The 25,547-nt window shown below is 39.7% G+C and overlaps 1 protein-coding gene across 4 annotated transcripts in view; it reads right to left on the reverse strand.

The window, feature by feature from the left end:
- Positions 1-25,547, reverse strand: part of LOC126236343 (protein brunelleschi) — a 253,243-nt gene that overhangs the window by 194,618 nt on the left and 33,078 nt on the right. For all 4 annotated transcript variants that reach the window (XM_049945571.1, XM_049945572.1, XM_049945574.1 and 1 more), the window contains 2 exons: positions 11,069-11,201; positions 10,772-10,963 (listed from right to left, as the gene is read on the reverse strand). In XM_049945571.1, coding sequence (XP_049801528.1) covers positions 10,772-10,963; positions 11,069-11,189 — 313 coding nt within the window. In that variant the 5' untranslated portion in view covers positions 11,190-11,201. The remainder of the gene's footprint in view (positions 1-10,771; positions 10,964-11,068; positions 11,202-25,547) is intronic.

Below are 25,547 nucleotides of genomic sequence, written 5' to 3' on the forward strand. Positions count from 1 at the left end.
GACATGCCCCCTGCCTCTTACCAGAAGCATCCCTCCCAATAATACCCAGAAAAAGATTAGCGACACAGGAAGAGCAAGAGAAGCACAGGAAAACAGAGGAAGAACACTGTATCAAACAGAACATGTGAGATGGTGTGTGTGTGTGTGTGTGTGAGGGGGAGAGAGGGGGGGGGGAGGAGAAGCGTGAGGGCTGGAGTAGACCACCAAGCCCAGACAGCCACTGCCCATTCAGGGGCATATGCCAAACCCTCAGTGGACCGTCAAGGCTGAGGTGCCCTCCCTTAGAGGAAGTGGGGAAAACCTCTTCACAAATAAACCCTAAAACCTTCAGATACTGACACATCATAAGCTAACACCAGGAGTAACAAGTCAGGAAGATTTAAAGAGAGTGCCACAGGGCAGCTAGTTGAGAACACTCCAGCAAAATGTGAACCACAATTAAACAGGTACCCCCAACACTAATGAAGCATTGATTCTCACGACAGAGGAGATGACTGTGAGTCAGCCAAGTACGGTCAATGTGGAGCTGGCGAAGGACCATGGAGTCCTTGTGAGATGCTTGCATGGAGGACCTCCATGAATTTGCGGGCTCCTTTATCACCTGTAGTTTGTTCAGCAAAGTCAGAGTATGCCATTCTGTATTTCAAATGGTGTCATACCAATCAAGATCTGATTCCAGAATACCGATCTCAAGAAGCAGCTTGCTAGTAGCCAATTTGTCCAGTCAGTCTACGAGTTCATTTCCTGGGACCCCAATGTGACCTAGGACCCAGATAAAGCATCCACATTGTTCAAGAACAAAAAAAAAAAGGGAATCCTGGATAGTCATGATCAAAGGATGGTGAGCGTAGCACTGGTCAAAAGCTTGTAAACTGCTCCACAAGTCGTTACAGGTGAGGAAAGACTCATAGGTGCAGCAATGGATATGCTCAAGCGCATGAAAGATAGCTATCTACTCTGCAGCAAAAACACTGCAGCTATACAGCAAGGATTACATCCCGCATGAATGTAAGTAAAGCCAGTGTGACTAGCAACTGTTGAGCCATCAGTTCAGGCTACTTCTGAACCCCGAAAAAATGCCAAGAATGGAGAAGAACTGGTGGCAGAAGGCCTCAGGATGACCTTGTGATAGGTCAGTACAGGGGATGCACCACAGGGGTGTAAGAGTGGGCCCAGAGAAGAGAGGTGGTGGTGGTGGTGGTTGGGGGGGTGGGGGGGGAGGAGGAAGTTGGAGTTCAGAAAAAAGGGACTGGATGCAGTCTAAGGCGCTGCAGTCATGGGCTCTGCGGCTGGTCCTGACGGAGGTTCGAGTCCTCCCTTGGGCGTGGGTGTGTTTGTCCTTAGGATAATTTAGGTTAAGTAATCTGTAAGCTTAGGGACTTATGACCTTAGCAGTTAAGTCCCATAACATTTCACACACATTTGAAAATTTTTTTTATCTGCGAAGAGGACACGGTAACTTGGGTGTTCTGGGGAGCAGTGGATGCTTAACACATAAGCAATCAACTGTTGGCATGGAACCCACAACGATGCAACCCCTATCTTTGCTGTGAGGTTGATCGCAGGGCTTGTCCCAAAAGCACCAGTTGACCATCATACCCAACAATGGTGTATTGGGTCCAGTGTCTGTAATATCACAGATTATGTGATATGTGAAACTTCCGTAACCTCGACAGAACTGGACCAATGTTGTATAGAGCCATATCAGAGTAGAGCAGGCCACACCCCAGATGGTGTTACCAAGGCATCAAAGATTATTGAGGTGCAAGCAACATGCCGAAGATGGGGAAGCCAGTCAACCAGGCATCAAAGATCAGTCCCAAAAAAAGAATGTGAGTCCACCACATTGAGCAACTGGGCATCAACGTATAGATCCAGATGGGGATGGACTGTATGGTGAAGACAGAAATGCATAACACAGTCTTGGCAGCCAAAAATGGAAGCTATGGATGACAGCCCAAGATTGTGCTTGGTGTATTACTCCCTGCAGTCTGCATTCACTAACGCCCATTGTGGACAAAGAAAAATGAATGCAAAAATCATCATCACACACAGAAGGGGACACTGAAGGCCCTGCAGCTGCCACCATTCCATTGACAGCCACCAAAAAGAGAGAAGGACACTCCAAACAGAATCCTGCTGAACCCCATTCTCCAGCAGCTGGGAGGTACTACAGGAGGTGCCAACCTGTACCTGGAAAGTGTGACATGATAGAAAGTTTTAGATAAAAATTTTGAGCAAGCTATGAAATCCCCACTCGTGTAAGATGGCAAGATGTGGTGGCATCATGTGGTACCATAAGCTCTATGCAATGAAGAATACTGCAACAAGGTGTTTATGTTGTGCAAAAGCCATTGGGATAGCAGAATCCAGATGGACTAAATTACCTGCAGTAGAGCAGTCTCAGTAAAAACCACTCTGGGTCAAGGCCAAGAGGTCCTGAGGTTCAAGGATATAATACAGCCTTCAACTCGCCATATGTTCAAGTTACTTGCAGAAGACATTGGTTAAACTGATCAGACAATAACTGTTCAGCTGATGCAGCAGTTAACCCAGTTTCAAAACTGGAATGATGATACTTTTCACCTCTGGGGCATTCCCCCTCACTCCAGATATGGTTAAAAAGGGCAAGTACATGATGGTTGCCACCGATAAGTGTTAAAGCATTTGGTTGTGCATCTCGCCTTGTACAGGAGCCATATTGGGGCCGAGAGCTAGGGCACTGGTGAAATCTCCATTGCCAAATGCAGCGTTATAAGCCTTCAGAGAATGAAAGGTAAAGGGAGTAGATCCAGATGATATTGGAGAAGAGAGAACACAGGTGAATAGTGGACCAATGCTGAGGCCTGGGCAAATGCTCAATGGTAGATTCCGTGCTGATGCAGATAACAACATTCAGGGAAATTCCTGGAACACCTGTATGAGGACAGTGGCCAAAAATATCCGTGATTTTTGTCTGTACCTGTGAAAAGGGAGTATGTGGTCCTATGACAGTGGCATATTGGCAAATCTGTTTCTGGTATTTAAGAATATAGTGTGTCTGGGCACAAAGCCATTTAAAGGCCAGGAGATGGTTGAGACATGGATGCCTTTTGTAGTGTTGAAGGGTCCAACAGTGGTCTTTAATAGCCACGGAAATTTTTCGAGTAATCCTAGGGACAGTCTTCCATTGAATAGAACCTGATGAAGAAGGAATCACTGGAGCACCTGCTGAAAGGGTGGCATTGGTCGAACTCCATATAAACTCATCAATGGCGCTGTGTGGTGGGGTGGTTGGGATGGCAGCCGAGGAAAAGGCATTCCAATCTTAATTAGTACAAATCCATCTGGGAAGGCGTGTAGGTGAGTGATTCTCAAGAAAAGGTAAGACAATCTGAAAATAATCACTGTTGCACAAATCGTCACTGAATGGAGGGGAGGAATCCAGGGCTACAGTTGGCAATATTAATAGCCGATAAAGTGTGTGGAGGGGACAGTGTTGAGGAGGCAGAGACGGAGCCCTAGCAGCAGGTCTTCAACGTTCCTGCCCCGGTCAGTGGTCACAGTGCCAACCCACAGAGAATTATGGGCATTAAAATCCCAAAGGAGAAAGATGAGGGGAGGGAGCAGTCGAAGGAGAGCAAGAAGAGTAGGAAGCATATGAAGCCGGGTATGGAGGTAAATGAAGATTGCATATCACTACCACAAAGTCTAAATGGATCCGAACAGCCAATGCTTCCAGTGCAGTATGAGGAGGAACCCAGGAACTAACAATATCTGTGTGGACCAACATAAAGATACCACTGGAGGCTTGCAAAGTGCTGACCCAGTTCTGGCAGAAGGCTTGGAAACCATGAAAAGTTGTTGAATGCGTATTCACAAAATGAGATTCCTGCGATACAACACAAGCTACAGAGTGTAGAGAAAGAAGAGACCACAATTCCAGAACATGATGATTACTAATCATTACAGTTCCATCGGAGAAGAGTAGGGCAAGAGGTTGGATGGATAGTGAATTCATAATTGGTCATTGTGCCAAGTCAATGTCCATCACCAGTAAGGAAGGAGTGACATCCATGAATATATGATCAGAAGCTGATTGAGAGAGAGGGGACGGCATCCCCTGGGATATCGGGATGGGGGTAGGGGGAGGGGTGTGAGGAGGTAGCTCATCTTGAGACTTGCACTGCTTCTTCTCCTCCTCCTTTTCTTCTCCCTTTTCCTCCAGAGGTCTAGAAGAAGTGTAGTCAGGAAGAGAGCAAGTCACAGCAATATCAGGATCTCAAGAGAATGAGTGACCTTGAGGCTAACAGAGCATGAGTAACAGCTTTCTTGCCCTGGAGATGTTGGGGAGGGGGGTTCCTAGAGAGTCCCACCCCTGGCGAGTGCCAGAGAAGGGTTTCCCCCCCCCCCCCCCCCCCCCCCTTCCGTCTCTGGGCAAGAAACAGGAGCAGTTCCATACGAGGAGTGAATAAGAACCACCAGGGAGGAAAAAAGGGAAAGGAGATAGGAGGGAGATAAAGAGGAAGGAGGAGGAAAGGACAGAACAGAAGCAAAGGTAGACATTAAAGGTACCAGGTGGAGACATTCTAGCATCTGTCAGGCCTCACAGTACGCTAGACGGTCGAGGCTTTTCAGTTCCTGAACCTTCCTTTCCTTGTTATAGATCAGGCAATCTGGCGAGCGAGGAGAATGTGGGCACTTAGGTGGTGGGGTGTGAGGACTTCTCACACAGAAAATGTGGCCACAGTCACTGTAAATAATATTCACCACACATCACCACAAAAACGGAGACACAGGATGCAGAACATGGGAGGTGGGATGTAGGACTTCACGTCACAATGGTAAACCGTAACTTTTACTTTTACTGGAAGGGTGCCACCTCAAAAGCCAGGATGAAACCCCAGTAAGATCGATCAAAGGACCGATTCCAGAATACTGCTCTCATTACAGACACTCTGGACTCGCTATTGAAATGAACATCGTACCATTCACGATTAGTCCCGAGTTCCTCATGAGCTTGAAGGACACTGTGAAAGTAATGCCTTGGGTCATATTTAAGGACTGGTGAGAAGTAATGCTCATCAGGATGTCTCCTAAGTACTCACAAGCATACTGGGACACCGACTAATTGACACATGAGGTTTTAATCATTAGGGAACCATATTGCATCTTTCTAAGTGAGTCAGCTTCACAAAACTTATCTTAGATACGTTCTACAAAAATGAGCAGTTTGGTAATGGCAAAAGTCTCCCCATCTGTCCTGGAATAAACCAAGCAACAGGGAAAGGGTTTTGCTCCAAGCTGGTGGGACTGGACCTCCTCACAGCAGGTAGCAAAGGGGGGCAAGGCCAAGGAAGCAAACTCAGGAGCAGAGAGAGAAACTTTCGTGCCTGAAGAGAGAGCTGCAGATGAGCAGCCAGAAATATGGAGCTCAGCAGACTTCACATGCAGAGCTTCCACTCTTTTACTAGCCATTCCAGTTCAGAGCTCACTCTGTGGGTGCCACCCAGCCATGGTAAGGGCTGCCTGATATGGAGGTTGTTGTCAGGAGTTCTGATGCCCCAAAAAGATAAACAACATCATCTAGGCACGCTTACACAAGGCCATGAGGTAGTGACAGCTTAGGTACCTGAAGTGTGATCCCTGTGTTGTCAGGGATATCAGCCAGATAGGTACATAACAGACCCACCACATGGACTGGTTACATGTGCTTCTTCTGACATAGCAGGGGAGAGGTGGGGAAGGAAGGTGGTGGTGGTGGTGGTGGTGGTGGTGGTGGTGGTGGTTGGGGGGGGGGGGGAGGGGGAGAACAACTCATGGTGGAGACACTAGAGAGGGAGTTCTTCACCAAATGGTTCAGACTATGTAAACAGATTTTAGAATGGGAGGTCAAACCCCAAGGGGGACCAGGGTGGGAAATAAAAAGCAACAACAACAACAACAACAACAACAAACAGAAGGGTGGAAACACAAGACAGAAGACCAAGGAATATCTGGTAGGAGTTCCACTGTTAAAATAATGCACATCAAAATCAGAAAGTAGTACTTCTATTAGGAGACCCTTTGTGGACTATTTGTTTTTCCTCTAAGGACAATTGTTGTTGTGGTCTTCAGTCCTGAGACTGGTTTGATGCAGCTCTCCATGCTACTCTATCCTGTGGAAGCTTTTTCATCTCCCAGTACCTACTGCAACCTACATCCTTCTGGATCTGCTTAGTGTATTCATCTCTTGGTCTCCCTCTACGATTTTTACCCTCCACGCTGCCCTCCAATACTAAATTGGTGATCCCTTGATGCCTCAGAACATGTCCTACCAACCGATCCCTTCTTCTGGTCAAGTTGTGCCACAAACTTCTCTTCTCCCCAATCCTATTCAATACTTCCTCATTAGTTATGTGATCTACCCATCTAATCTTCAGCATTCTTCTGTAGCACCACATTTCGAAAGCTTCTATTCTCTTCTTGTCCAAACTATTTATCGTCCATGTTTCACTTCCATACATGGCTACACTCCATCCAAGTACTTTCAGAAATGACTTCCCGACACTTAAATCTATACTCGATGTTAACAAATTTCTCTTCTTCAGAAACGCTTTCCTTGCCATTGCCAGTCTACATTTTATATCCTCTCTACTTCGACCATCATCAATTATTTTGCTCCCCAAATAGCAAAACTCCTTTACTACTTTAAGTGTCTCATTTCCTAATCTAATACCCTCAACATCACCTGACTTAATTCGACTACATTCCATTATCCTCGTTTTGCTTTTGTTGATATTCATCTTATATCCTCCTTTCAAGACACTGTCCTTTCTGTTCAACTGCTCTTCCAAGTCCTTTGCTGTCTCTGACAGAATTACAATGTCATCGGCGAACCTCAAAGTTTTTATTTCTTCTCCATGAATTTTAATACCTACTCCGAATTTTTCTTTTGTTTCCTTTACTGCTTGCTCAATATACAGATTGAACAACATCGGGGAGAGGCTACAACCCTGTCTTACTCCCTTCCCAACAACTGCTTCCCTTTCATGTCCCTCGACTCTTATAACTGCCATCTGGTTTCTGTACAAATTGTAAATAGCCTTTCGCTCCCTGTATTTTACCCCTGCCACCTTTAGAATTTGAAAGAGAGTATTCCAGTCAACATTGTCAAAAGCTTTCTCTAAGTCTACAAATGCTAGGACAATTATGATTCTTTAAATCTTTAGGCAGGAAGAGGGGTGGTGATATTTACTGAATCAAACTGATGATCTTGGGGTACATTGTTTTCCTATCATGAGACCAGCAGATATTAGAGCATGACGTAAGTGATAATCCAAACCTGCACAACTTCTGCTTCTTATGCTGTACAATGGAGCAACTATTTGTTATGAACATGTGAGTGAATAAACATATAGACTCTCCAGACTCTTTCTCAGGGTTAATATCGTTTCTGTAGTAGGGATGGTAATGTTCAATGGTGGGTAGTAACTGCCAGAGAACTGTGTTTCTTGTAGGGCTTTGGAGACTGTGTAGGATGACAATACTGTCAGAGCTCAGAGAAGTGGGAGTAATATCCACTAAAATTCCACTTAATTAACACCATATAGGCATTGTGCTGACTGAAAAGGGGGGGGGGGGCAGTGTAACTGTTAATGGAGTATCCACAAATACAGGTTCATAAATGAATGGGGGAGTGGGTCCAGTGCCACAGGTGTCATTATAATTGCTTACACCTTGGAATTTTACTTCCTTTCCTTTATGTCTCTCGAAAGTTTTAGGTCCTGTGAGGATTTATCTGTTTTAACATTAGAAGAAGAATGGACACCCTAAAACTTACAGCCTGTGGCTTCATCAGCCATTGGCCAGTGTAGAATAACTGGACATTGGGAAGGAGGTTCCTCAGATGGAAAACCTCTACTAGGAGATACCTGAGTGAGGGTACTGCTATTCTGGTGGAGAGTAGGGTCTGAGGCAAAGAGAATGTTAGTCTCAACATGAGGAAAGGGGTACAGTCACATTGTGTTGATGGCAACGTAACTGTTCCATCTCTGACAGCATAGTGAAGAGCACTAACGGCATGATGTTTTAATATTCAGCATCATAATGACCATGCCCATGCAAGTAGATTGATGAGGCCTCATAGGCACAGTATTGGCGGGGGAGTAACCTATTTCATTGTAGATTATTTGTCCTGGTATCAACCACTTCAACTGGAAACTCTCTCCACAGCCACAACAGAATTGCCCACTTGGCATAGTGGGCATTGCCCAGAATCCTGGTGTCATAAAGAAGCTAGTCATGTACTTCATGGCTTACACGAGAATTGACAGTGAAAACATTTGCATTTATTCTTAGTGTTGAAGTACAACTGATCAAGTGTTTTATATTCCTATATTTTTCTTTCCGATTTAAAAAGATGATGTATCATCAACCCTGAACAGTATTGATCCTGGCAGTTAACTCAGGTCAGAAAGTGTTTGCGAACTGTTCCACTGTGAAAGGGGTGTCTGCAGTTGCCACAATTGAACTTTTGAGTACAGTAGTATTACATGGTCGACGTGAAGATACTTAAAACCCCTCATGGGCTATGATACCTAACATCTGACAACACAATAGTATACCATACATTTTCTAGGAGTAAGGTATGATGAATACTGCATCTATTCAGTTGTATCTTGTCCCTTTCTGAATATGGCAGACAAAATGCAGCTCTTATTTTAAAGGTTTGTATGAAATTCCTTTACAAACTGTCATATCAAGTCATAGTAGAAAATAATAATATCATCAGTCGTACAAAATTCCTATTGTGGGGAAGGGCAACTAGTAAGAGGAATAACACCAAGGGATGCACAGGAAAGTTAGGTTCACAAAGGAATGGAGTTTGTTGGACAGGGCCATTAAACATCTTTTCCAGTACCACCACCTCTTCAAACTTGTCGTCAATGTATTCTACAAAACTGGAGTTTAGTTGTTGAGAAAGATTGCCATTCATTCTGGTATGAACTATATATTGCAGGGAATACTGTCCTTCATTTCAATGCAGCTGTCTCTTTTCTGATGGCACAGTTTGCGTAAAAGGAAATTTACTTTGAAAGTAATGCTTTCCAAGTGCAGAAAACAGGCATCTTTTTCTGCACGTGTGCAGCAATGACGACATAGGAAGCCTGTAAGTTCATACGTATAAAGCATTATACATCTTACATTACATAATAAAAGAAACAGGACATCAGAGGATAATCCAACAGCATTGAAATTTTGTAAATCATACTAAAATGCATAATGTGGCTTAATGCGCACAATCATGTGTCCAGATTCACAATGACGCAGGCCACAACCTGATATTAAGCTGTTTGGTGTAGTTTTCAGGATGTAAATTATCTTGGAATACCACTGCTGTATTATCTCATGTTTGGTTCTTTATTATGGCATAATGCCACAGGCGCCAGACACAGTGGTGAATACATATGGGGGGGGGGGCGGGGGGGGGGGGGGCGGCCGGGGTGCGGGCCCTTATGGAGCCGCCCACATTGCCACCTGTGCTTCCCTCTTTCAGTCAGCCCGCATGCTATTCGTTCATTTTTTTTCGTCAGTTGATTCAACTGAATCAAGTTATAGTGTAGTTTTACTTCCCTGTGTAGCAAGCTCATCCGCGTCATCGTATTTTTATAATGGTAAAAGTAAAGGTAGCTCCAGATATCTTTAGTGCCCCTTGCTTGAGGTTTTTCTGCATTCGCCATGGGCCAGACAATGGAAACATGCACCTGCAATTGAGCGAACACTTGAAGCTACCAACGGTGTGGATTGAAACACTTCATTTCTAATAAATTGACTGCCTCAGCATAAAAGATTAATAGAAGCTAAATTTCTTTAATAAACTGACAAAATTAATTTCATTGTTCTGCATGGTAATTGATTAATGCTTGATCGCCAAAAATGTTTGTTTATTTATTTATGTATAAGAAAACTGAAACCAATAACATATTTTAGCCTTCCATAATTATGTGAATGTATTTTAATTCATTGATACGTTCTGACCAAAGAAATCCGTTTTGTTTTCATTTGACATGAGAGTTGCAAACGAAGAGGAAACAGCAAAATCACTAAATGTACACACGGGTCATGTGGAGACTACCCCCTCCCCTCTACAACTCAGACTGCTCTGCACATGTGCGAATCTGGCAGCTTGGGTGCACTAAAAAAATTTTACCTGGTAGCATGTGACCGCTTGTTGCTACTGCCGATATAGCTAACAGCCACATTTTAAGGAACTGGAAGTGAGAGAAGGTACTACTCATATGTGGCTCAACTGAGCATGGGCCCGTTGGCAACTGCTCAAACGAACCTAATGTAAACAGTTGTGAAGTCGCACTCACTGGATGCAGTTTGTTGTTATGAATATAGCATCTTTGTCCTAAAGCCTTGAGACATTTTGCTGTGACAGACACTTGTGTGTGCACTGTGTTTTGTTGTTGTAAATAGCTCATTTCCTTTGCAACTTAAGTTTTATTCTAGCTACAGTACTGGGATACAGTAATATTCTTTGTTAGAGTGTCAGTTCTTACCAGTAACAATTACAAAAATTTAACTGAAAACTAAAACAATTGAAAATTCCTGGGTTTTTTTCCGGTTTCCTCCCGGATGAAAAAATTCTTGGGTTTTTCCCAGATTTCCCGGGGTGTATACACCCTGGTACAGAAGATAAAGGACTAATGTTATGTCTCGTGGTGCCACACTGACCATGCACATGCTCACAAGAGTATAACAACAACAACAATAAGAATAATAATAATAAATGTAACACACCTACCGACAGAAATTAGGCCAAGAACACGGCGATGTGTCTGGTAATCTCCCCAATCATTATTTTCTACAGGATAGTCTTTTACATAACGGGAGATAACTTCACGGGACACTCCATTTGAGTCTACTACTTTTATATGGTTCACACGTGCAATTCGATCGAAGATTCGATTAAAATTTTTCTGCTTAATCTGGCTTCCTGAAATGTCAATACACCAAAAATTTTGGAACAAATATTACAAATTTCATCAAAAATGCTTGATCTAGAAATATTTGTTTGCTTAAAATGCAAAAGGAGACTTACCTATCTGTTTAACAAGTACAAGTACTGCAGCATGATCATGAGCTGTCTGTTCATAGTCAGGATGAGACATATTTGCATCTGGTGCTGGATCTGATAAAATAACACTTACTGAGGATCGCATTGGTACAGACACCTGGAAATAATGAATTTAAAATACAGCACTGGTATCACGTGTCACAAACTATAAACTGTAAGACACTTAGCAATTTAAATCACCAAACAAAATGATAGTTTGTTATTAGTCAATTACAGGGCTATTACAAATGATTGAAGTGATTTCATAAATTCGCTGTAGCTCCATTCATTGACATATGGTCACGACACACTACAGATACGTAGAAAAACTCATAAAGTTTTGTTCGGCTGAAGCCGCACTTCAGGTTTCTGCCGCCAGAGCGCTCGAGAGTGCAGTGAGACAAAATGGCGACAGGAGCCAAGAAAGCATATGTCGTGCTTGAGATGCACTCACATCAGTCAGTCATAACAGTGCAACGACACTTCAGGACGAAGTTCAACAAAGATCCACCAACTGCTAACTCCATTTGGCGATGGTATGCGCAGTTTAAAGCTTCTGGATGCCTCTGTAAGGGGAAATCAACGGGTCGGCCTGCAGTGAGCGAAGAAACGGTTGAACGCGTGCGGGCAAGTTTCACGCGTAGCCGGCGGAAGTCGACGAATAAAGCAAGCAGGGAGCTAAACGTACCACAGCCGACGGTTTGGAAAATCTTACGGAAAAGGCTAAAGCAGAAGCCTTACCGTTTACAATTGCTACAAGCCCTGACACCCGATGACAAAGTCAAACGCTTTGAATTTTCGGTGTGGTTGCAACAGCTCATGGAAAAGGATGCGTTCAGTGCGAAACTTGTTTTCAGTGATGAAGCAACATTTTTTCTTAACGGTGAAGTGAACAGACACAATATGCGAATCTGGGCAGTACAGAATCCTCACGCATTCGTGCAGCAAATTCGCAATTCACCAAAAGTTAACGTGTTTTGTGCAATCTCACGGTTTAAAGTTTACGGTCCCTTTTTCTTATGCGAAAAAAACGTTACAGGACACATGTATCTGGACATGCTGGAAAATTGGCTCATGCCACAACTGGAGACTGACAGCGCCGACTTCATCTTTCAACAGGATGGTGCTCCATCGCACTTCCATCATGATGTTCGGCATTTCTTAAACAGGAGATTGGAAAACCGATGGATCGGTCGTGGTGGAGATCATGATCAGCAATTCATGTCATGGCCTCCACGCTCTCCCGACTTAACCCCATGCGATTTCTTTCTGTGGGGTTATGTGAAAGATTCAGTGTTTAAACCTCCTCTACCAAGAAACGTGCCAGAACTGCGAGCTCGCATCAACGATGCTTTCGAACTCATTGATGGAGACATGCTGCGCCAAGTGTGGGAGGAACTTGATTATAGGCTTGATGTCTGCCGAATCACTAAAGGGGCACATATCGAACATTTGTGAATGCCTAAAAAAACTTTTTGAGTTTTTGTATGTGTGTGCAAAGCATTGTGAAAATATCTCAAATAATAAAGTTATTGTAGAGCTGTGAAATCGCTTCAATCATTTGTAATAACCCTGTACTAACAACAGCAACAATTACACAAGTCAACAGCTATTTTGCATCTGGGAAGTGATACATCAACTAGTATGTATTTTGGTGGGTCTAATCCGAATATACCTTTCAAAATGTCCTAGCACATACCATTTTTGCATTTTTAAAGGTTTTTTATTTTTGTATTCAGTATTTCGCTTTTTGCTGTTCTTCTGTTTTGTTGTTTAGTTGTCTGTTTTTGATTTCCAGAGAAGAGCTAGAAGATCTACAAATTGTCAGTAAATGGTTGGTGTGGTAATCCAGTGATGTGAAAGAGATCCTCAGTGAGTGTTTCCTGGGAAACATAGTGCAAACTGTTTGTGTTTAAAACTTACACTAAGAAAAATGGCAAATAGTAAATGTCGTTGCTGTCTAAACCACCCCAACAACTTTTGTTGAGTGTGTGGGAAATTCACTCCAAAAGCCCAAAGGAAACCAATCACTGATTTGGTTAAGAAGGCATATAAATTGTATTTTGATTGTCCTGTTGGTGATCAAGATAAAAATTTTGCACCTGCATAACCTGTACTACAACCATGACCGATTGGTTGAAAGGAAATCGCCGAGTCATGGCATTCACTGTTCCAATGGTGTGGTGTGAGCCTAATGACCACGGTTCAGACTGTTACTTCTGTCTCTCAAATATTTTGGGATATTCAAGCAAAACTAGACATAAAGTATCCAAACATCAAACATATCTTCAGTGCATTTGCTTGTGCCCCATGATGAGGGGTTACCTTTTCCTGTCTGTAACTTGAAAGCCATGGGACCAAACACCATGTCAAGTGAATCAGAAAGTATTGCACATATAGAAGAGTACTGCCCTCAATAACATGACACTTCACCTCAGTTCTTTCATCAAAAGGAAATGAACGATTTGGTTCGCAATCTAAAACTTTCAAAACAGCAAGCTGAACTCTTGGGGTTGAGACTGCAACAACAGAACCTTCTAGCTCCAGGGATATCAGATCAAAAGGTGCATCCTTCGCTCAATATTTCAGCATGCAGATTGCAATGTGTGTATGTAGAGAAGTCAATGGTCTGATGATGCAGCCAGGTGTCCAACATAATCCACAGGAGTGACAACTATTTATTGACTTCAGTAAAACAAGCGTGAAAGCAGTACTACTGCATAATAGCAATGCATTTCCATTAGAACCTTTGGCTTACGCAATAGGCATGAAACCATGGCTTTGCTGCTAGAGGCAATCAAATATAAGGATCATGAATGGCAGCTCTGCTGTGATTTAAAAGTTGTTGCACTCCTTACAGATTCACAGGCTGGAATTACGAAATACTGCTGCTCTTTGCACCTTTGGGACAGCAGTGACATGAAGAACCACTATAGTGTCAAGGAACGTCCTATAAGGAAGTCATATGTCCCTGGAAATGTAAATGTGGACAATACCCCATTGGTTGAGCTTGATAAAATCATTTTGCCTCCGCTTCATATTAAGTTGGGCCTTATCAAGAACTCTGTAAAAGCTCGGCATAAAGAAGGTGAGGCCTTCAATCATTTAAAAGAAACGTTTCCCAAATTAAGTGAGGCAAAGCTGAAAGAGGGTATATTTGTTGGACCACAAACAAGAAAATTGCTGAAAGATCCAACCTTTGATACCAAACTTACAGGTATCCAATTAGCTGCTTGGTTTTCTTTTAAAGCAATTGTGAAGGGCTTTTTGGGTAACAAGAAAGACAAAAACAATGTTACCATTGTGAATGGTCTGTTGGACAGCTATAAGAACATGGGGTGTAGAATATTGCTTTAAATTCACTTTTTACATTCTCACCTTGATTTCATCCCGGAAAATTTGGGAGCCGTAAGCGACGAGCATGGTGAACACTTTCACCAAGACATTCTTACCACGGAACACCGTTATCAGTGCCATTGGAACCCTTTGATGATGGGTGACTACTGCTGGGGTCTTGTTAGGGAGTGATGAAATGGAAAAAAAAAAGAAAGAAAAAGAAAAAATAAGAGCTCTGTCGTCACATTTTTCAGAAACCAAAGACGATTAAAGGTGAAAATATCTTCTGATCTAATATGGACCTTTTATTGGCACATGCCCATATATACAAACAAAACAGTATTGATTTCAAATGTTCTGAATGTGTATTTTTGTTTGACTTAATTCTGTCAATTTTCACTAGTACCATTTTTTATTCTGCCGTGTATCTAGGAAATGTGATGTCGTAGAGAAAAAATGATTTTACCAGTGTATTCAGCACCACAAAGTTAGGTAAATCCACCCATTTACAAACCAGATGCAGAAAATGTTTAAATTTGTTAACTAGTGTTATTATTATTATTATTATTATTATTATTATTATTATTCTTTACTTTCTCAGACGTTAAGTCTGGTTAAAAATGGAAAGTGACGCGGACCTTGATCAGGCGTCACTTGCTTTTAACTGTATGGTATTTGTTATATTGCATTTAGGAACTTTCGGGTAATTGAACATGTATCAATAATTACGGATTTCTGTAGTTGTATATATACGTTTGGATGTAGCTCTATTGCATTGATGTACTGGTGGATATTGTGTGGTATGACTCCTGTAGTTGATAGTATAATTGGTACAATGTCAACTTTATCCAGATGCCACATGTCCTTGACTTCCTCAGCCAGTTGGATGTATTTTTCAATTTTTTCTCCTGTTTTCTTTTGTATATTTGTTGTATTGGGTATGGATATTTCGATTAGTTGTGTTAATTTCTTCTTTTTATTGGTGAGTATGATGTCAGGTTTGTTATGTGGCGTTGTTTTATCTGTTATAATGGTTCTGTTCCAGTATAATTTGTATTCATCATTCTCCAGTACATTTTGTGGTGCATACTTGTATGTAGGAACGTGTTGTTTTATAAGTTTATGTTGTAAGGCAAGCTGTTGATGTATTATTTTTGCGACATTGTCATGTCTTCTGGGGTATTCTGTATTTGCTAGTATTGTATATCCGCTTGTGATGTGATCTACTGTTTCTATTTGTTGTTTACAAAGTCTGCATTTATCTGTTGTGGTATTGGGATCTTTAATAATATGCTTGCTGTAATACCTGGTGTTTATTGTTTGATCCTGTATTGCAATCATGAATCCTTCTGTCTCACTGTATATATTGCCTTTTCTTAGCCATGTGTTGGATGCGTCTTGATCGATGTGTGGCTGTGTTAGATGATACGGGTGCTTGCCATGAAGTGTTTACTTTTTCCAATTTACTTTCTTCGTATCTGTTGATGTTATGTGATCTAAAGGGTTGTAGAAGTGGTTATGAAATTGCAGTGGTGTAGCCGATGTATTTATATGAGTAATTGCTTTGTGTATTTTGCTAGTTTCTGCGTGTTCTAGAAAGAATTTTCTTAAATTGTCTACCTGTCCATAATGTAGGTTTTTTATGTCGATGAATCCCCTTCCTTTCTGCTTAATGTGAATCTTTCTGTTGCTGAATGTATGTGATGTATTCTATATTTGTGGCATTGTGAGCGTGTAAGTGTATTGAGTGCTTCTAGGTCTGTGTTACTCCATTTCACTACTCCAAATGAGTAGGTCAATATTGGTATGGCATAAGTATTTATAGCTTTTGTCTTGTTTCTTGCTGTCAATTCTGTTTTCAGTATTTTTGTTAGTCTTTGCCTATATTTTTCTTTTAGTTCTTCCCTAATATTTGTATTATCTATTCCTATTTTTTGTCTGTATCCTAGGTATTTATAGGCATCTTTCTTTTCCATCGCTTCTATGCAGTCGCTGTGGTTATCAAGTATGTAATCTTCTTGTTTAGTGTGTTTTCCCTTGACTATGCTATTTTCTTACATTTGTCTGTTCCAAAAGCCATATTTATATCATTGCTGAATACTTCTGTTATCTTTAATAATTGGTTGAGTTGTTGATTGGTTGCTGCCAGTAGTTTTAGATCATCCATGTATAGCAAATGTGTGATTTTGTGTGGGTATGTTCCAGTAATATTATATCCATAATTTGAATTATTTAGCATGTTGGATAGTGGGTTCAGGGCAAGACAGAACCAGAAAGGACTTAATGAGTCTCCTTGGTATATTCCACGCTTAATCTGTATTGGCTGTGATGTGATATTATCTGAATTTGTTTGGATATTAAGTGTGGTTTTCCAGTTTTTCATTACTATGTTTAGATACTGTACCAATTTAGGATCTACTTTGTATATTTCCAATATCTGTAGTAACCATGAGTGGGGTACACTATCAAAAGCTTTTTGGTAATCAATGTATGCGTAGTGTAGAGACCTTTGTTTAGTTTTAGCTTGATATGTCACCTCTGCATCTATTATCAGTTGCTCTTTACATCCTCGCGCTCCTTTGCAGCAGCCTTTTTGTTCTTCATTTATAATTTTGTTCTGTGTTGTATGTGTCATTAATTTCTGTGTAATGACTGAAGTTAATATTTTGTAGATTGTTGGTAGGCATGTTATGGAGCGATATTTAGCTGGGTTTGCTGTGTCTGCTTGATCTTTAGGTTTCAGATAAGTTATTCCATGTGTAAGTGTATCAGGGAATATGTATGGGTCTGCAATGTAACTGTTAAATAATTTAGTTAGATGTGAATGTGTTGAGGTGAACTTCTTTAGCCAGAAATTTGCTATTTTATCATTTCCAGGGGCTTTCCAATTGTGCGTAGAATTAATTGCTCGGGTGACTTCATGTTGAAAAATTATCACTTCAAGCATTTGTGGTATCATCTTGTATGTATCTGTTTCTGCTTGTATCCACCGTGCATGCCTGTTATGTTGTACCGGGTTTGACCATATGCTGCTCCAGAAGTGTTCCATGTCTCTTATGTTTGGTGGATTGTCTATTTTTATGTGTGTGTTATCTATTGTTTGGTAAAATTTCTTTTGGTTTGTGTTGAATGTTTGGTTTTGTTTCCTTCTATTTTCACTTTTTTTGTATCTTCTAAGTCGTTTCGCCAAAGCTTGTAATTTTTGCTTCTTTTCATCTAATTGCTCTATTGCTTCTTGTTGTGAGATTTTACCTAACCGTTTTCGTTTTTTGTCTGATATTTCATTTCTTATAAATTGTGTTAGCTGTCCGATGTCTTTTCTCAGTTTTTCTATTTTGATCTGTAGCCTGTGTTGCCATGCTGGTTTTGTGGGTTTCTTCTGTGTGTTGGTTGGTTCTGATCTCTGCCTAGTGTGTATATTTAGTGTAGTGAGTGCTCCTACATAAACCAGTAGTTGTAACTCTTCCATAGTTGTGTATTCATTTATTTTGTTGTGTATGATTGTGTTGATAGTTTTTATTGTTGTTTCGACTTGTGGGCTATTTGGTGGTCTATGCAAGAATGGTCTTATGTCTGTATTTGTGTCTTTGTATTCTATATATGTCAACTGAAATTTTTCTTCTATATCAAACATGTGTGTCACTTCATGTTCTATTTGTGCTTGTGCTGGTGGCTGTCTTAAGATTTCATTTTCCTCTGATTGTTTAATTGATGCGTGTTGTTCTTTGTTTGTTTGCTCTTCTAATTGCACATTATTTTGTTCCAGTATTTGTTGTACTTGTTGTTTGATGTTTTCTAATTCTGACTGGGGTATCCTGTTATTTTTTATTATTACACGAATCTGATCAGCTAGACGTTGTTCTGTTAAAAATTTTAATTCTGGGTATCTGGTAATAAATGTTGTGTATACTTGTGATCTGTATCCAGTTGTGTTGGTTCCTAGGTTTGTTGCTTGGTAATAACAGAACATGAGGTGTCGATTAACTTCATCTGACCATTTCATCCTCTGTCTTTGTTTTCCTTCTAGGGTGGTTGCAGGAAGCATATCCTGCAAAACACCTGTATTTGGATTTAAATCATTTTCCAGTTGGCTAGCAGTGTCATTACCATTGTGGGCGGGCATAGGGTTCAAGCGCCGTCCCCGACCATGACGGCGCTTGTCCGAGGCTTCTTTAGTTCTGTCCTGAACCAAGTAATCACACTAAAAGGGGGGTTAGCCCTATTAGTGGTTTGTTCTTTTCGTCGCCTTTTACGACTGGCAGAACATACCGGAGGCCTATTCTTTTCCCGGGCCTCCACGGGGTTATTATTATTATTTCTTTACTTTCTCAGACGTTAAGTCTGGTTGAGAATGGAAAGTGACACGGACCTTGATCAAGCGTCACTTCCTATTAACTGTACGGTATGTGTTATATTGCATTTAGGAACTTTCGGATAATTGAACATGTATCAATAATTACGGATTTCTGTAGTTGTATATATATGTTTGGATGTAGCTGTATTGCATTGATGTACTGGTGGATATTGTGTGGTATGACTCCTGTAGTTGATAGTATAATTGGTATAATGTCAACTTTATCCTGATGCCACATGTCTTTGACTTCCTCAGCCAGTTGGATGTATTTTTCAATTTTTTCTCCTGTTTTCTTTTGTATATTTGTTGTATTGGGTATGGATATTTCGATTAGTTGTGTTAATTTCTTCTTTTTATTGGTGAGTATGATGTCAGGTTTGTTATGTGGCGTTGTTTTATCTGTTATAATGGTTCTGTTCCAGTATAATTTGTATTCATCATTCTCCAGTACATTTTGTGGTGCATACTTGTATGTAGGAACTTGTTGTTTTAAAAGTTTATGTTGTAAGGCAAGCTGTTGATGTATTATTTTTGCGACATTGTCATGTCTTCTGGGGTATTCTGTATTTGCTAGTATTGTACATCCGCTTGTGATGTGATCTACTGTTTCTATTTGTTGTTTACAAAGTCTGCATTTATCTGTTGTGGTATTGGGATCTTTAATAATATGCTTGCTGTAATACCTGGTGTTTATTGTTTGATCCTGTATTGCAATCATGAATCCTTCTGTCTCACTGTATATATTGCCTTTTCTTAGCCATGTGTTGGATGCGTCTTGATCGATGTGTGGCTGTGTTAGATGATACGGGTGCTTGCCATGAAGTGTTTTCTTTTTCCAATTTACTTTCTTCGTATCTGTTGATGTTATGTGGTCTAAAGGGTTGTAGAGGTGGTTATGAAATTGTAGTGGTGTAGCCGATGTATTTATATGAGTGATTGCTTTGTGTATTTTGCTAGTTTCTGCGTGTTCTAGAAAGAATTTTCTTGAATTGTCTACCTGTCCATAATGTAGGTTTTTTATATCGATAAATCCCCTTCCTCCTTCCTTTCTGCTTAATGTGAATCTTTCTGTTGCTGAATGTATGTGATGTATTCTATATTTGTGGCATTGTGAGCGTGTAAGTGTATTGAGTGCTTCTAGGTCTGTGTTACTCCATTTCACTACTCCAAATGAGTAGGTCAATATTGGTATGGCATAAGTATTTATAGCTTTTGTCTTGTTTCTTGCTGTCAATTCTGTTTTCAGTATTTTTGTTATTCTTTGTCTATATTTTTCTTTTAGTTCTTCTTTAATATTTGTATTATCTATTCCTATTTTTTGTCTGTATCCTAGATATTTATAGGCATCCGTTTTTTCCATCGCTTCTATGCAGTCGCTGTGGTTATCCAATATGTAATCTTCTTGTTTAGTGTGTTTTCCCTTGACTATGCTATTTTTCTTACATTTGTCTGTTCCAAAAGCCATACTTATATCATTGCTGAATACTTCTGTTATCTTTAGTAATTGGTTGAGTTGTTGATTTGTTGCTGCCAGTAGTTTTAGATCATCCATGTATAGCAAATGTGTGATTTTGTGTGGGTATGTTCCAGTAATATTGTATCCATAATTTGTATTATTTAGCATGTTGGATAGTGGGTTCAGAGCAAGGCAGAACCAGAAAGGACTTAATGAGTCTCCTTGGTATATTCCACGCTTAATCTGTATTGGCTGTGATGTGATATTATTTGAATTTGTTTGGATATTAAGTGTGGTTTTCCAATTTTTCATTACTATGTTTAGGAACTGTATCAATTTAGGATCTATTTTGTATATTTCCAATATTTGTAGTAACCATGAGTGAGGTACACTATCAAAAGCTTTTTGGTAATCAATGTATGCGTAGTGTAGCGACCTTTGTTTAGTTTTAGCTTGATATGTCACCTCTGCATCTATTATCAGTTGCTCTTTACATCCTCGTGCTCCTTTGCAACAGCCTTTTTGTTGTTCATTTATAATTTTGTTCTGTGTTGTATGTGTCATTAATTTCTGTTTAATGATTGAAGTTAATATTTTGTATATTGTTGGTAGGCATGTTATGGGGCGATATTTAGCTGGGTTCGCTGTGTCTGCTTGATCTTTAGGTTTCAGGTAAGTTATTCCATGTGTAAGTGTATAAGGGAATGTGTATGGGTCTGCAATGTAACTGTTAAATAATTTAGTTAGATGTGAATGTGTTGAGGTGAACTTCTTTAACCAGAAATTTGCTATTTTATCATTTCCAGCGGCTTTCCAATTGTGAGTAGAATTAATTGCTTGGGTGACTTCATGTTGCAAAATTATCACTTCAGGCATTTGTGGTATCATCTTGTATGTGTCTGTTTCTGTTTGTATCCACCGTGCATGCCTGTTATGTTGTACCGGGTTTGACCATATGTTGCTCCAGAAGTGTTCCATGTCTGTTATGTTTGGTGGATTGTTTATTTTAATGTGTGTGTTATCTATTGTCTGGTAAAATTTCTTTTGGTTTGTGTTGAATGTTTGGTTTTGTTTCCTTCTATTTTCACTTTTTTTGTATCTTCTGAGTCGTTTGGCTAATGCTTGTAATTTCTGCTTCTTTTCATCTAATTGCTCTGTCGCTTCTTGTTGTGAGATTTTACCTAACCTTTTTCGTTTTTTTTTCCGAGATTTCATTTCTTATAAATTGTGTTAGCTGTCCGATGTCTTTTCTCAGTTTTTCTATTCTGATCTGTAGCCTGTGTTGCCATGCTGGTTTTGTGGGTTTCTTCTGTGTGTTGGTTGGTTCTGATCTCTGTCTAGTGTGTATATTTAGTGTAGTGAGTGCTCCTATATAAACCAGTAGTTGTAACTCTTCCATAGTTGTGTTTTCATTTATTTTGTTGTGTATGATTGTGTTGATAGTTTTTATTGTTGTTTCGACTTGTGGGTTATTTGGTGGTCTATGCAAGAATGGTCTAATGTCTGTATTTGTGTCTTTGTATTCTATATATGTTAGCTGAAATTTTTCTTCTATATCTAGCATCTGTGTCACTTCGTGTTCTATTTGTGCTTGTTCTGGTGGCTGTCTTAAGATTTCGTTTTCCTCTGATTGTTTAATTGGTGCGTGTTGTTCTTTGTTTGTTTGCTCTGGGATGGCATTATTATTATTATTATTACCTTTACTTTCTCAGACGTTAAGTCTGGTGAGGAATGGAGTGACGCGGACCTTTATCAAGCGTCACTTCCTTTTTGCTGTACGGTATATGTTATATTGCATTTAGGAACTTTCGGGTAATTGAACATGTATCAATAATTACGGATTTCTGTAATTGTATATATATGTTTGGATGTAGCTGTATTGCATTGATGTATTGGTGGATATTGTGTGGTATGACTCCTGTAGTTGATAGTATAATTGGTATGATGTCAACTTTATCCTGATGCCACATGTCTTTGACTTCCTCAGCCAGTTGGATGTATTTTTCAATTTTTTCTCCTGTTTTCTTTTGTATATTTGTTGTATTGGGTATGGATATTTCGATTAGTTGTGTTAATTTCTTCTTTTTATTGGTGAGTATGATGTCAGGTTTGTTATGTGGCGTTGTTTTATCTGTTATAATGGTTCTGTTCCAGTATAATTTGTATTCATCATTCTCCAGTACATTTTGTGGTGCATACTTGTATGTAGGAACGTGTTGTTTTATAAGTTTATGTTGTAAGGCAAGCTGTTGATGTATTATTTTTGCGACATTGTCATGTCTTCTGGGGTATTCTGTATTTGCTAGTATTGTACATCCGCTTGTGATGTGATCTACTGTTTCTATTTGTTGTTTACAAAGTCTGCATTTATCTGTTGTGGTATTGGGATCTTTAATAATATGCTTGCTGAAATACCTGGTGTTTATTGTTTGATCCTGTATTGCAATCATGAATCCTTCTGTCTCACTGTATATATTGCCTTTTCTTAGCCATGTGTTGGATGCGTCTTGATCGATGTGTGGCTGTGTTAAATGATATGGGTGCTTGCCATGAAGTGTTTTCTTTTTCCAATTTGCTTTCTTCGTATCTGTTGATGTTATGTGATCTAAAGGGTTGTAGAAGTGGTTATGAAATTGTAGTGGTGTAGCCGATGTATTTATATGAGTGATTGCCTTGTGTATTTTGCTAGTTTCTGCTCGTTCTAGAAAGAATTTTCTTAAATTGTCTACCTGTCCATAATGTAGGTTTTTTATGTCGATAAATCCCCTTCCTCCTTCCTTTCTGCTTAATGTGAATCTTTCTGTTGCTGAATGTATGTGATGTATTCTATATTTGTGGCATTGTGATCGTGTAAGTGTATTGAGTGCTTCTAGGTCTGTGTTACTCCATTTCACTACTCCAAATGAGTAGGTCAATATTGGTATGGCATAAGTATTTATAGCTTTTGTCTTGTTTCTTGCTGTCAGTTCTGTTTTCAGTATTTTTGTTAGTCTTTGTCTATATTTTTCTTTTAGTTCTTCCCTAATATTTGTATTATCTATTCCTATTTTTTGCCTGTATCCTAGATATTTATAGGCATCCGTTTTTTCCATCGCTTCTATGCAGTCGCTGTTATCCAATATGTAATCTTCTTGTTTAGTGTGTTTTCCCTTGACTATGCTATTTTTCTTACATTTGTCTGTTCCAAAAGCCATACTTATATCATTGCTGAATCCTTCTGTTATCTTTAGTAATTGGTTGAGTTGTTGATTGGTTGCTGCCAGTAGTTTTAGATCATCCATGTATAGCAAATGTGTGATTTTGTGTGGGTATGTTCCAGTAATATTGTATCCATAATTTGTATTGTTTAGCATGTTGGACAGTGGGTTCAGAGCAAGGCAGAACCAGAAAGGACTTAATGAGTCTCCTTGGTATATTCCACGCTTAGTCTGTATTGGCTGTGATGTGATATTATTAGAGTTTGTTTGGATATTAAGTGTGGTTTTCCAGTTTTTCATAACTATGTTTAGGAACTGCATCAATTTAGGATCTACTTTGTATATTTCCAATATCTGTAGTAACCATGAGTGGGGTACACTATCAAAAGCTTTTTGGTAATCAATGTATGCGTAGTGTAGTGACCTTTGTTTAGTTTTAGCTTGATATGTCACCTCTGCATCTATTATCAGTTGCTCTTTACATCCTCGCGCTCCTTTGCAGCAGCCTTTTTGTTCTTCATTTATAATTTTGTTCTGTGTTGTATGTGTCATTAATTTCTGTGTAATGACTGAAGTTAATATTTTGTATATTGTTGGTAGGCATGTTATGGGGCGATATTTAGCTGGGTTTGCTGTGTCTGCTTGATCTTTAGGTTTCAGATAGGTTATTCCATGTGTAAGTGTATCAGGGAATGTGTATGGGTCTGCAATGTAACTGTTAAATAATTTAGTTAGATGTGAATGTGTTGAGGTGAACTTCTTTAGCCAGAAATTTGCTATTTTATCATTTCCAGGGGCTTTCCAATTGTGCGTAGAATTAATTGCTCGGGTGACTTCATGTTGCAAAATTATCACTTCAGGCATTTGTGGTATCATCTTGTATGAGTCTGTTTCTGCTTGTATCCACTGTGCATGCCTGTTATGTTGTACCGGGTTTGACCATATGTTGCTCCAGAAGTGTTCCATGTCTGTTATGTTTGGTGGATTGTCTATTTTAATGTGTGTGTTATCTATTGTCTGGTAAAATTTCTTTTGGTTTGTGTTGAATGTTTGGTTTTGTTTCCTTCTATTTTCACTTTTTTTGTATCTTCTAAGTCGTTTGGCCAATGCTTGTAACTTCTGCTTCTTTTCATCTAATTGCTCCATTGCTTCTTGTTGTGAGATTTTACCTAACCTTTTTCGTTTTTTGTCTGATATTTCATTTCTTATAAATTGTGTTAGCTGTCCGATGTCTTTTCTCAGTTTTTCTATTCTGATCTGTAGCCTGTGTTGCCATGCTGGTTTTGTGGGTTTCTTCTGTGTGTTGGTTGGTTCTGATCTCTGCCTAGTGTGTATATTTAGTGTAGTGAGTGCTCCTACATAAACCAGTAGTTGTAACTCTTCCATTGTTGTATTTTCATTTATTTTGTTGTGTATGATTGTGTTGATAGTTGTTATTGTTGTTTCGACTTGTGGGTTATTTGGTGGTCTATGCAAGAATGGTCTAATGTCTGTATTTGTGTCTTTGTATTCTATATATGTCAGCTGAAATTTCTCTTCTATATCTAACATGTGTGTCACTTCGTGTTCTATTTGTGCTTGTTCTGGTGGCTGTCTTAAGATGTCGTTTTCCTCTGATTGTTTAATTGATGTGTGTTGTTCTTTGTTTGTTTGCTCTGGGATGTTTGAGTCCATTACTGTATTTTCTTCTTCTTCTTCTGATTGCACATTATTTTGTTCTAGTATTTGTTGTACTTGTTGTTTGATGTTTTCTAATTCTGACTGGGGTATCCTGTTATTTTTGATTATTACACGGATCTGATCAGCTAGTCGTTGTTCTGTTAAAAATTTTAATTCTGGGTATCTGGTAATAAATGTTGTGTGTACTTGTGATCTGTATCCAGTTGTGTTGGTTCCTAGGTTTGTTGCTTGGTAATAACAGAACATGAGGTGTCGATTAACTTCATCTGACCATCTCATCCTCTGTCTTTGTTTTCCTTCTAGGGTGGTTGCAGGAAGCATTTCCTGCAAAACACCTCTATTTGGATTTAAATCATTTTCCAGTTGGCTAGCAGTGTCGTTACTATTGTGGGCGGGCATAGGGTTCAAGCGTCGTCCCCGACCATGACGGCGCTTGTCCGA

Source organism: Schistocerca nitens, chromosome 2, assembly GCF_023898315.1.
Source record: "Schistocerca nitens isolate TAMUIC-IGC-003100 chromosome 2, iqSchNite1.1, whole genome shotgun sequence".
Classification (NCBI taxonomy): Eukaryota; Metazoa; Arthropoda; class Insecta; order Orthoptera; family Acrididae; genus Schistocerca; species Schistocerca nitens.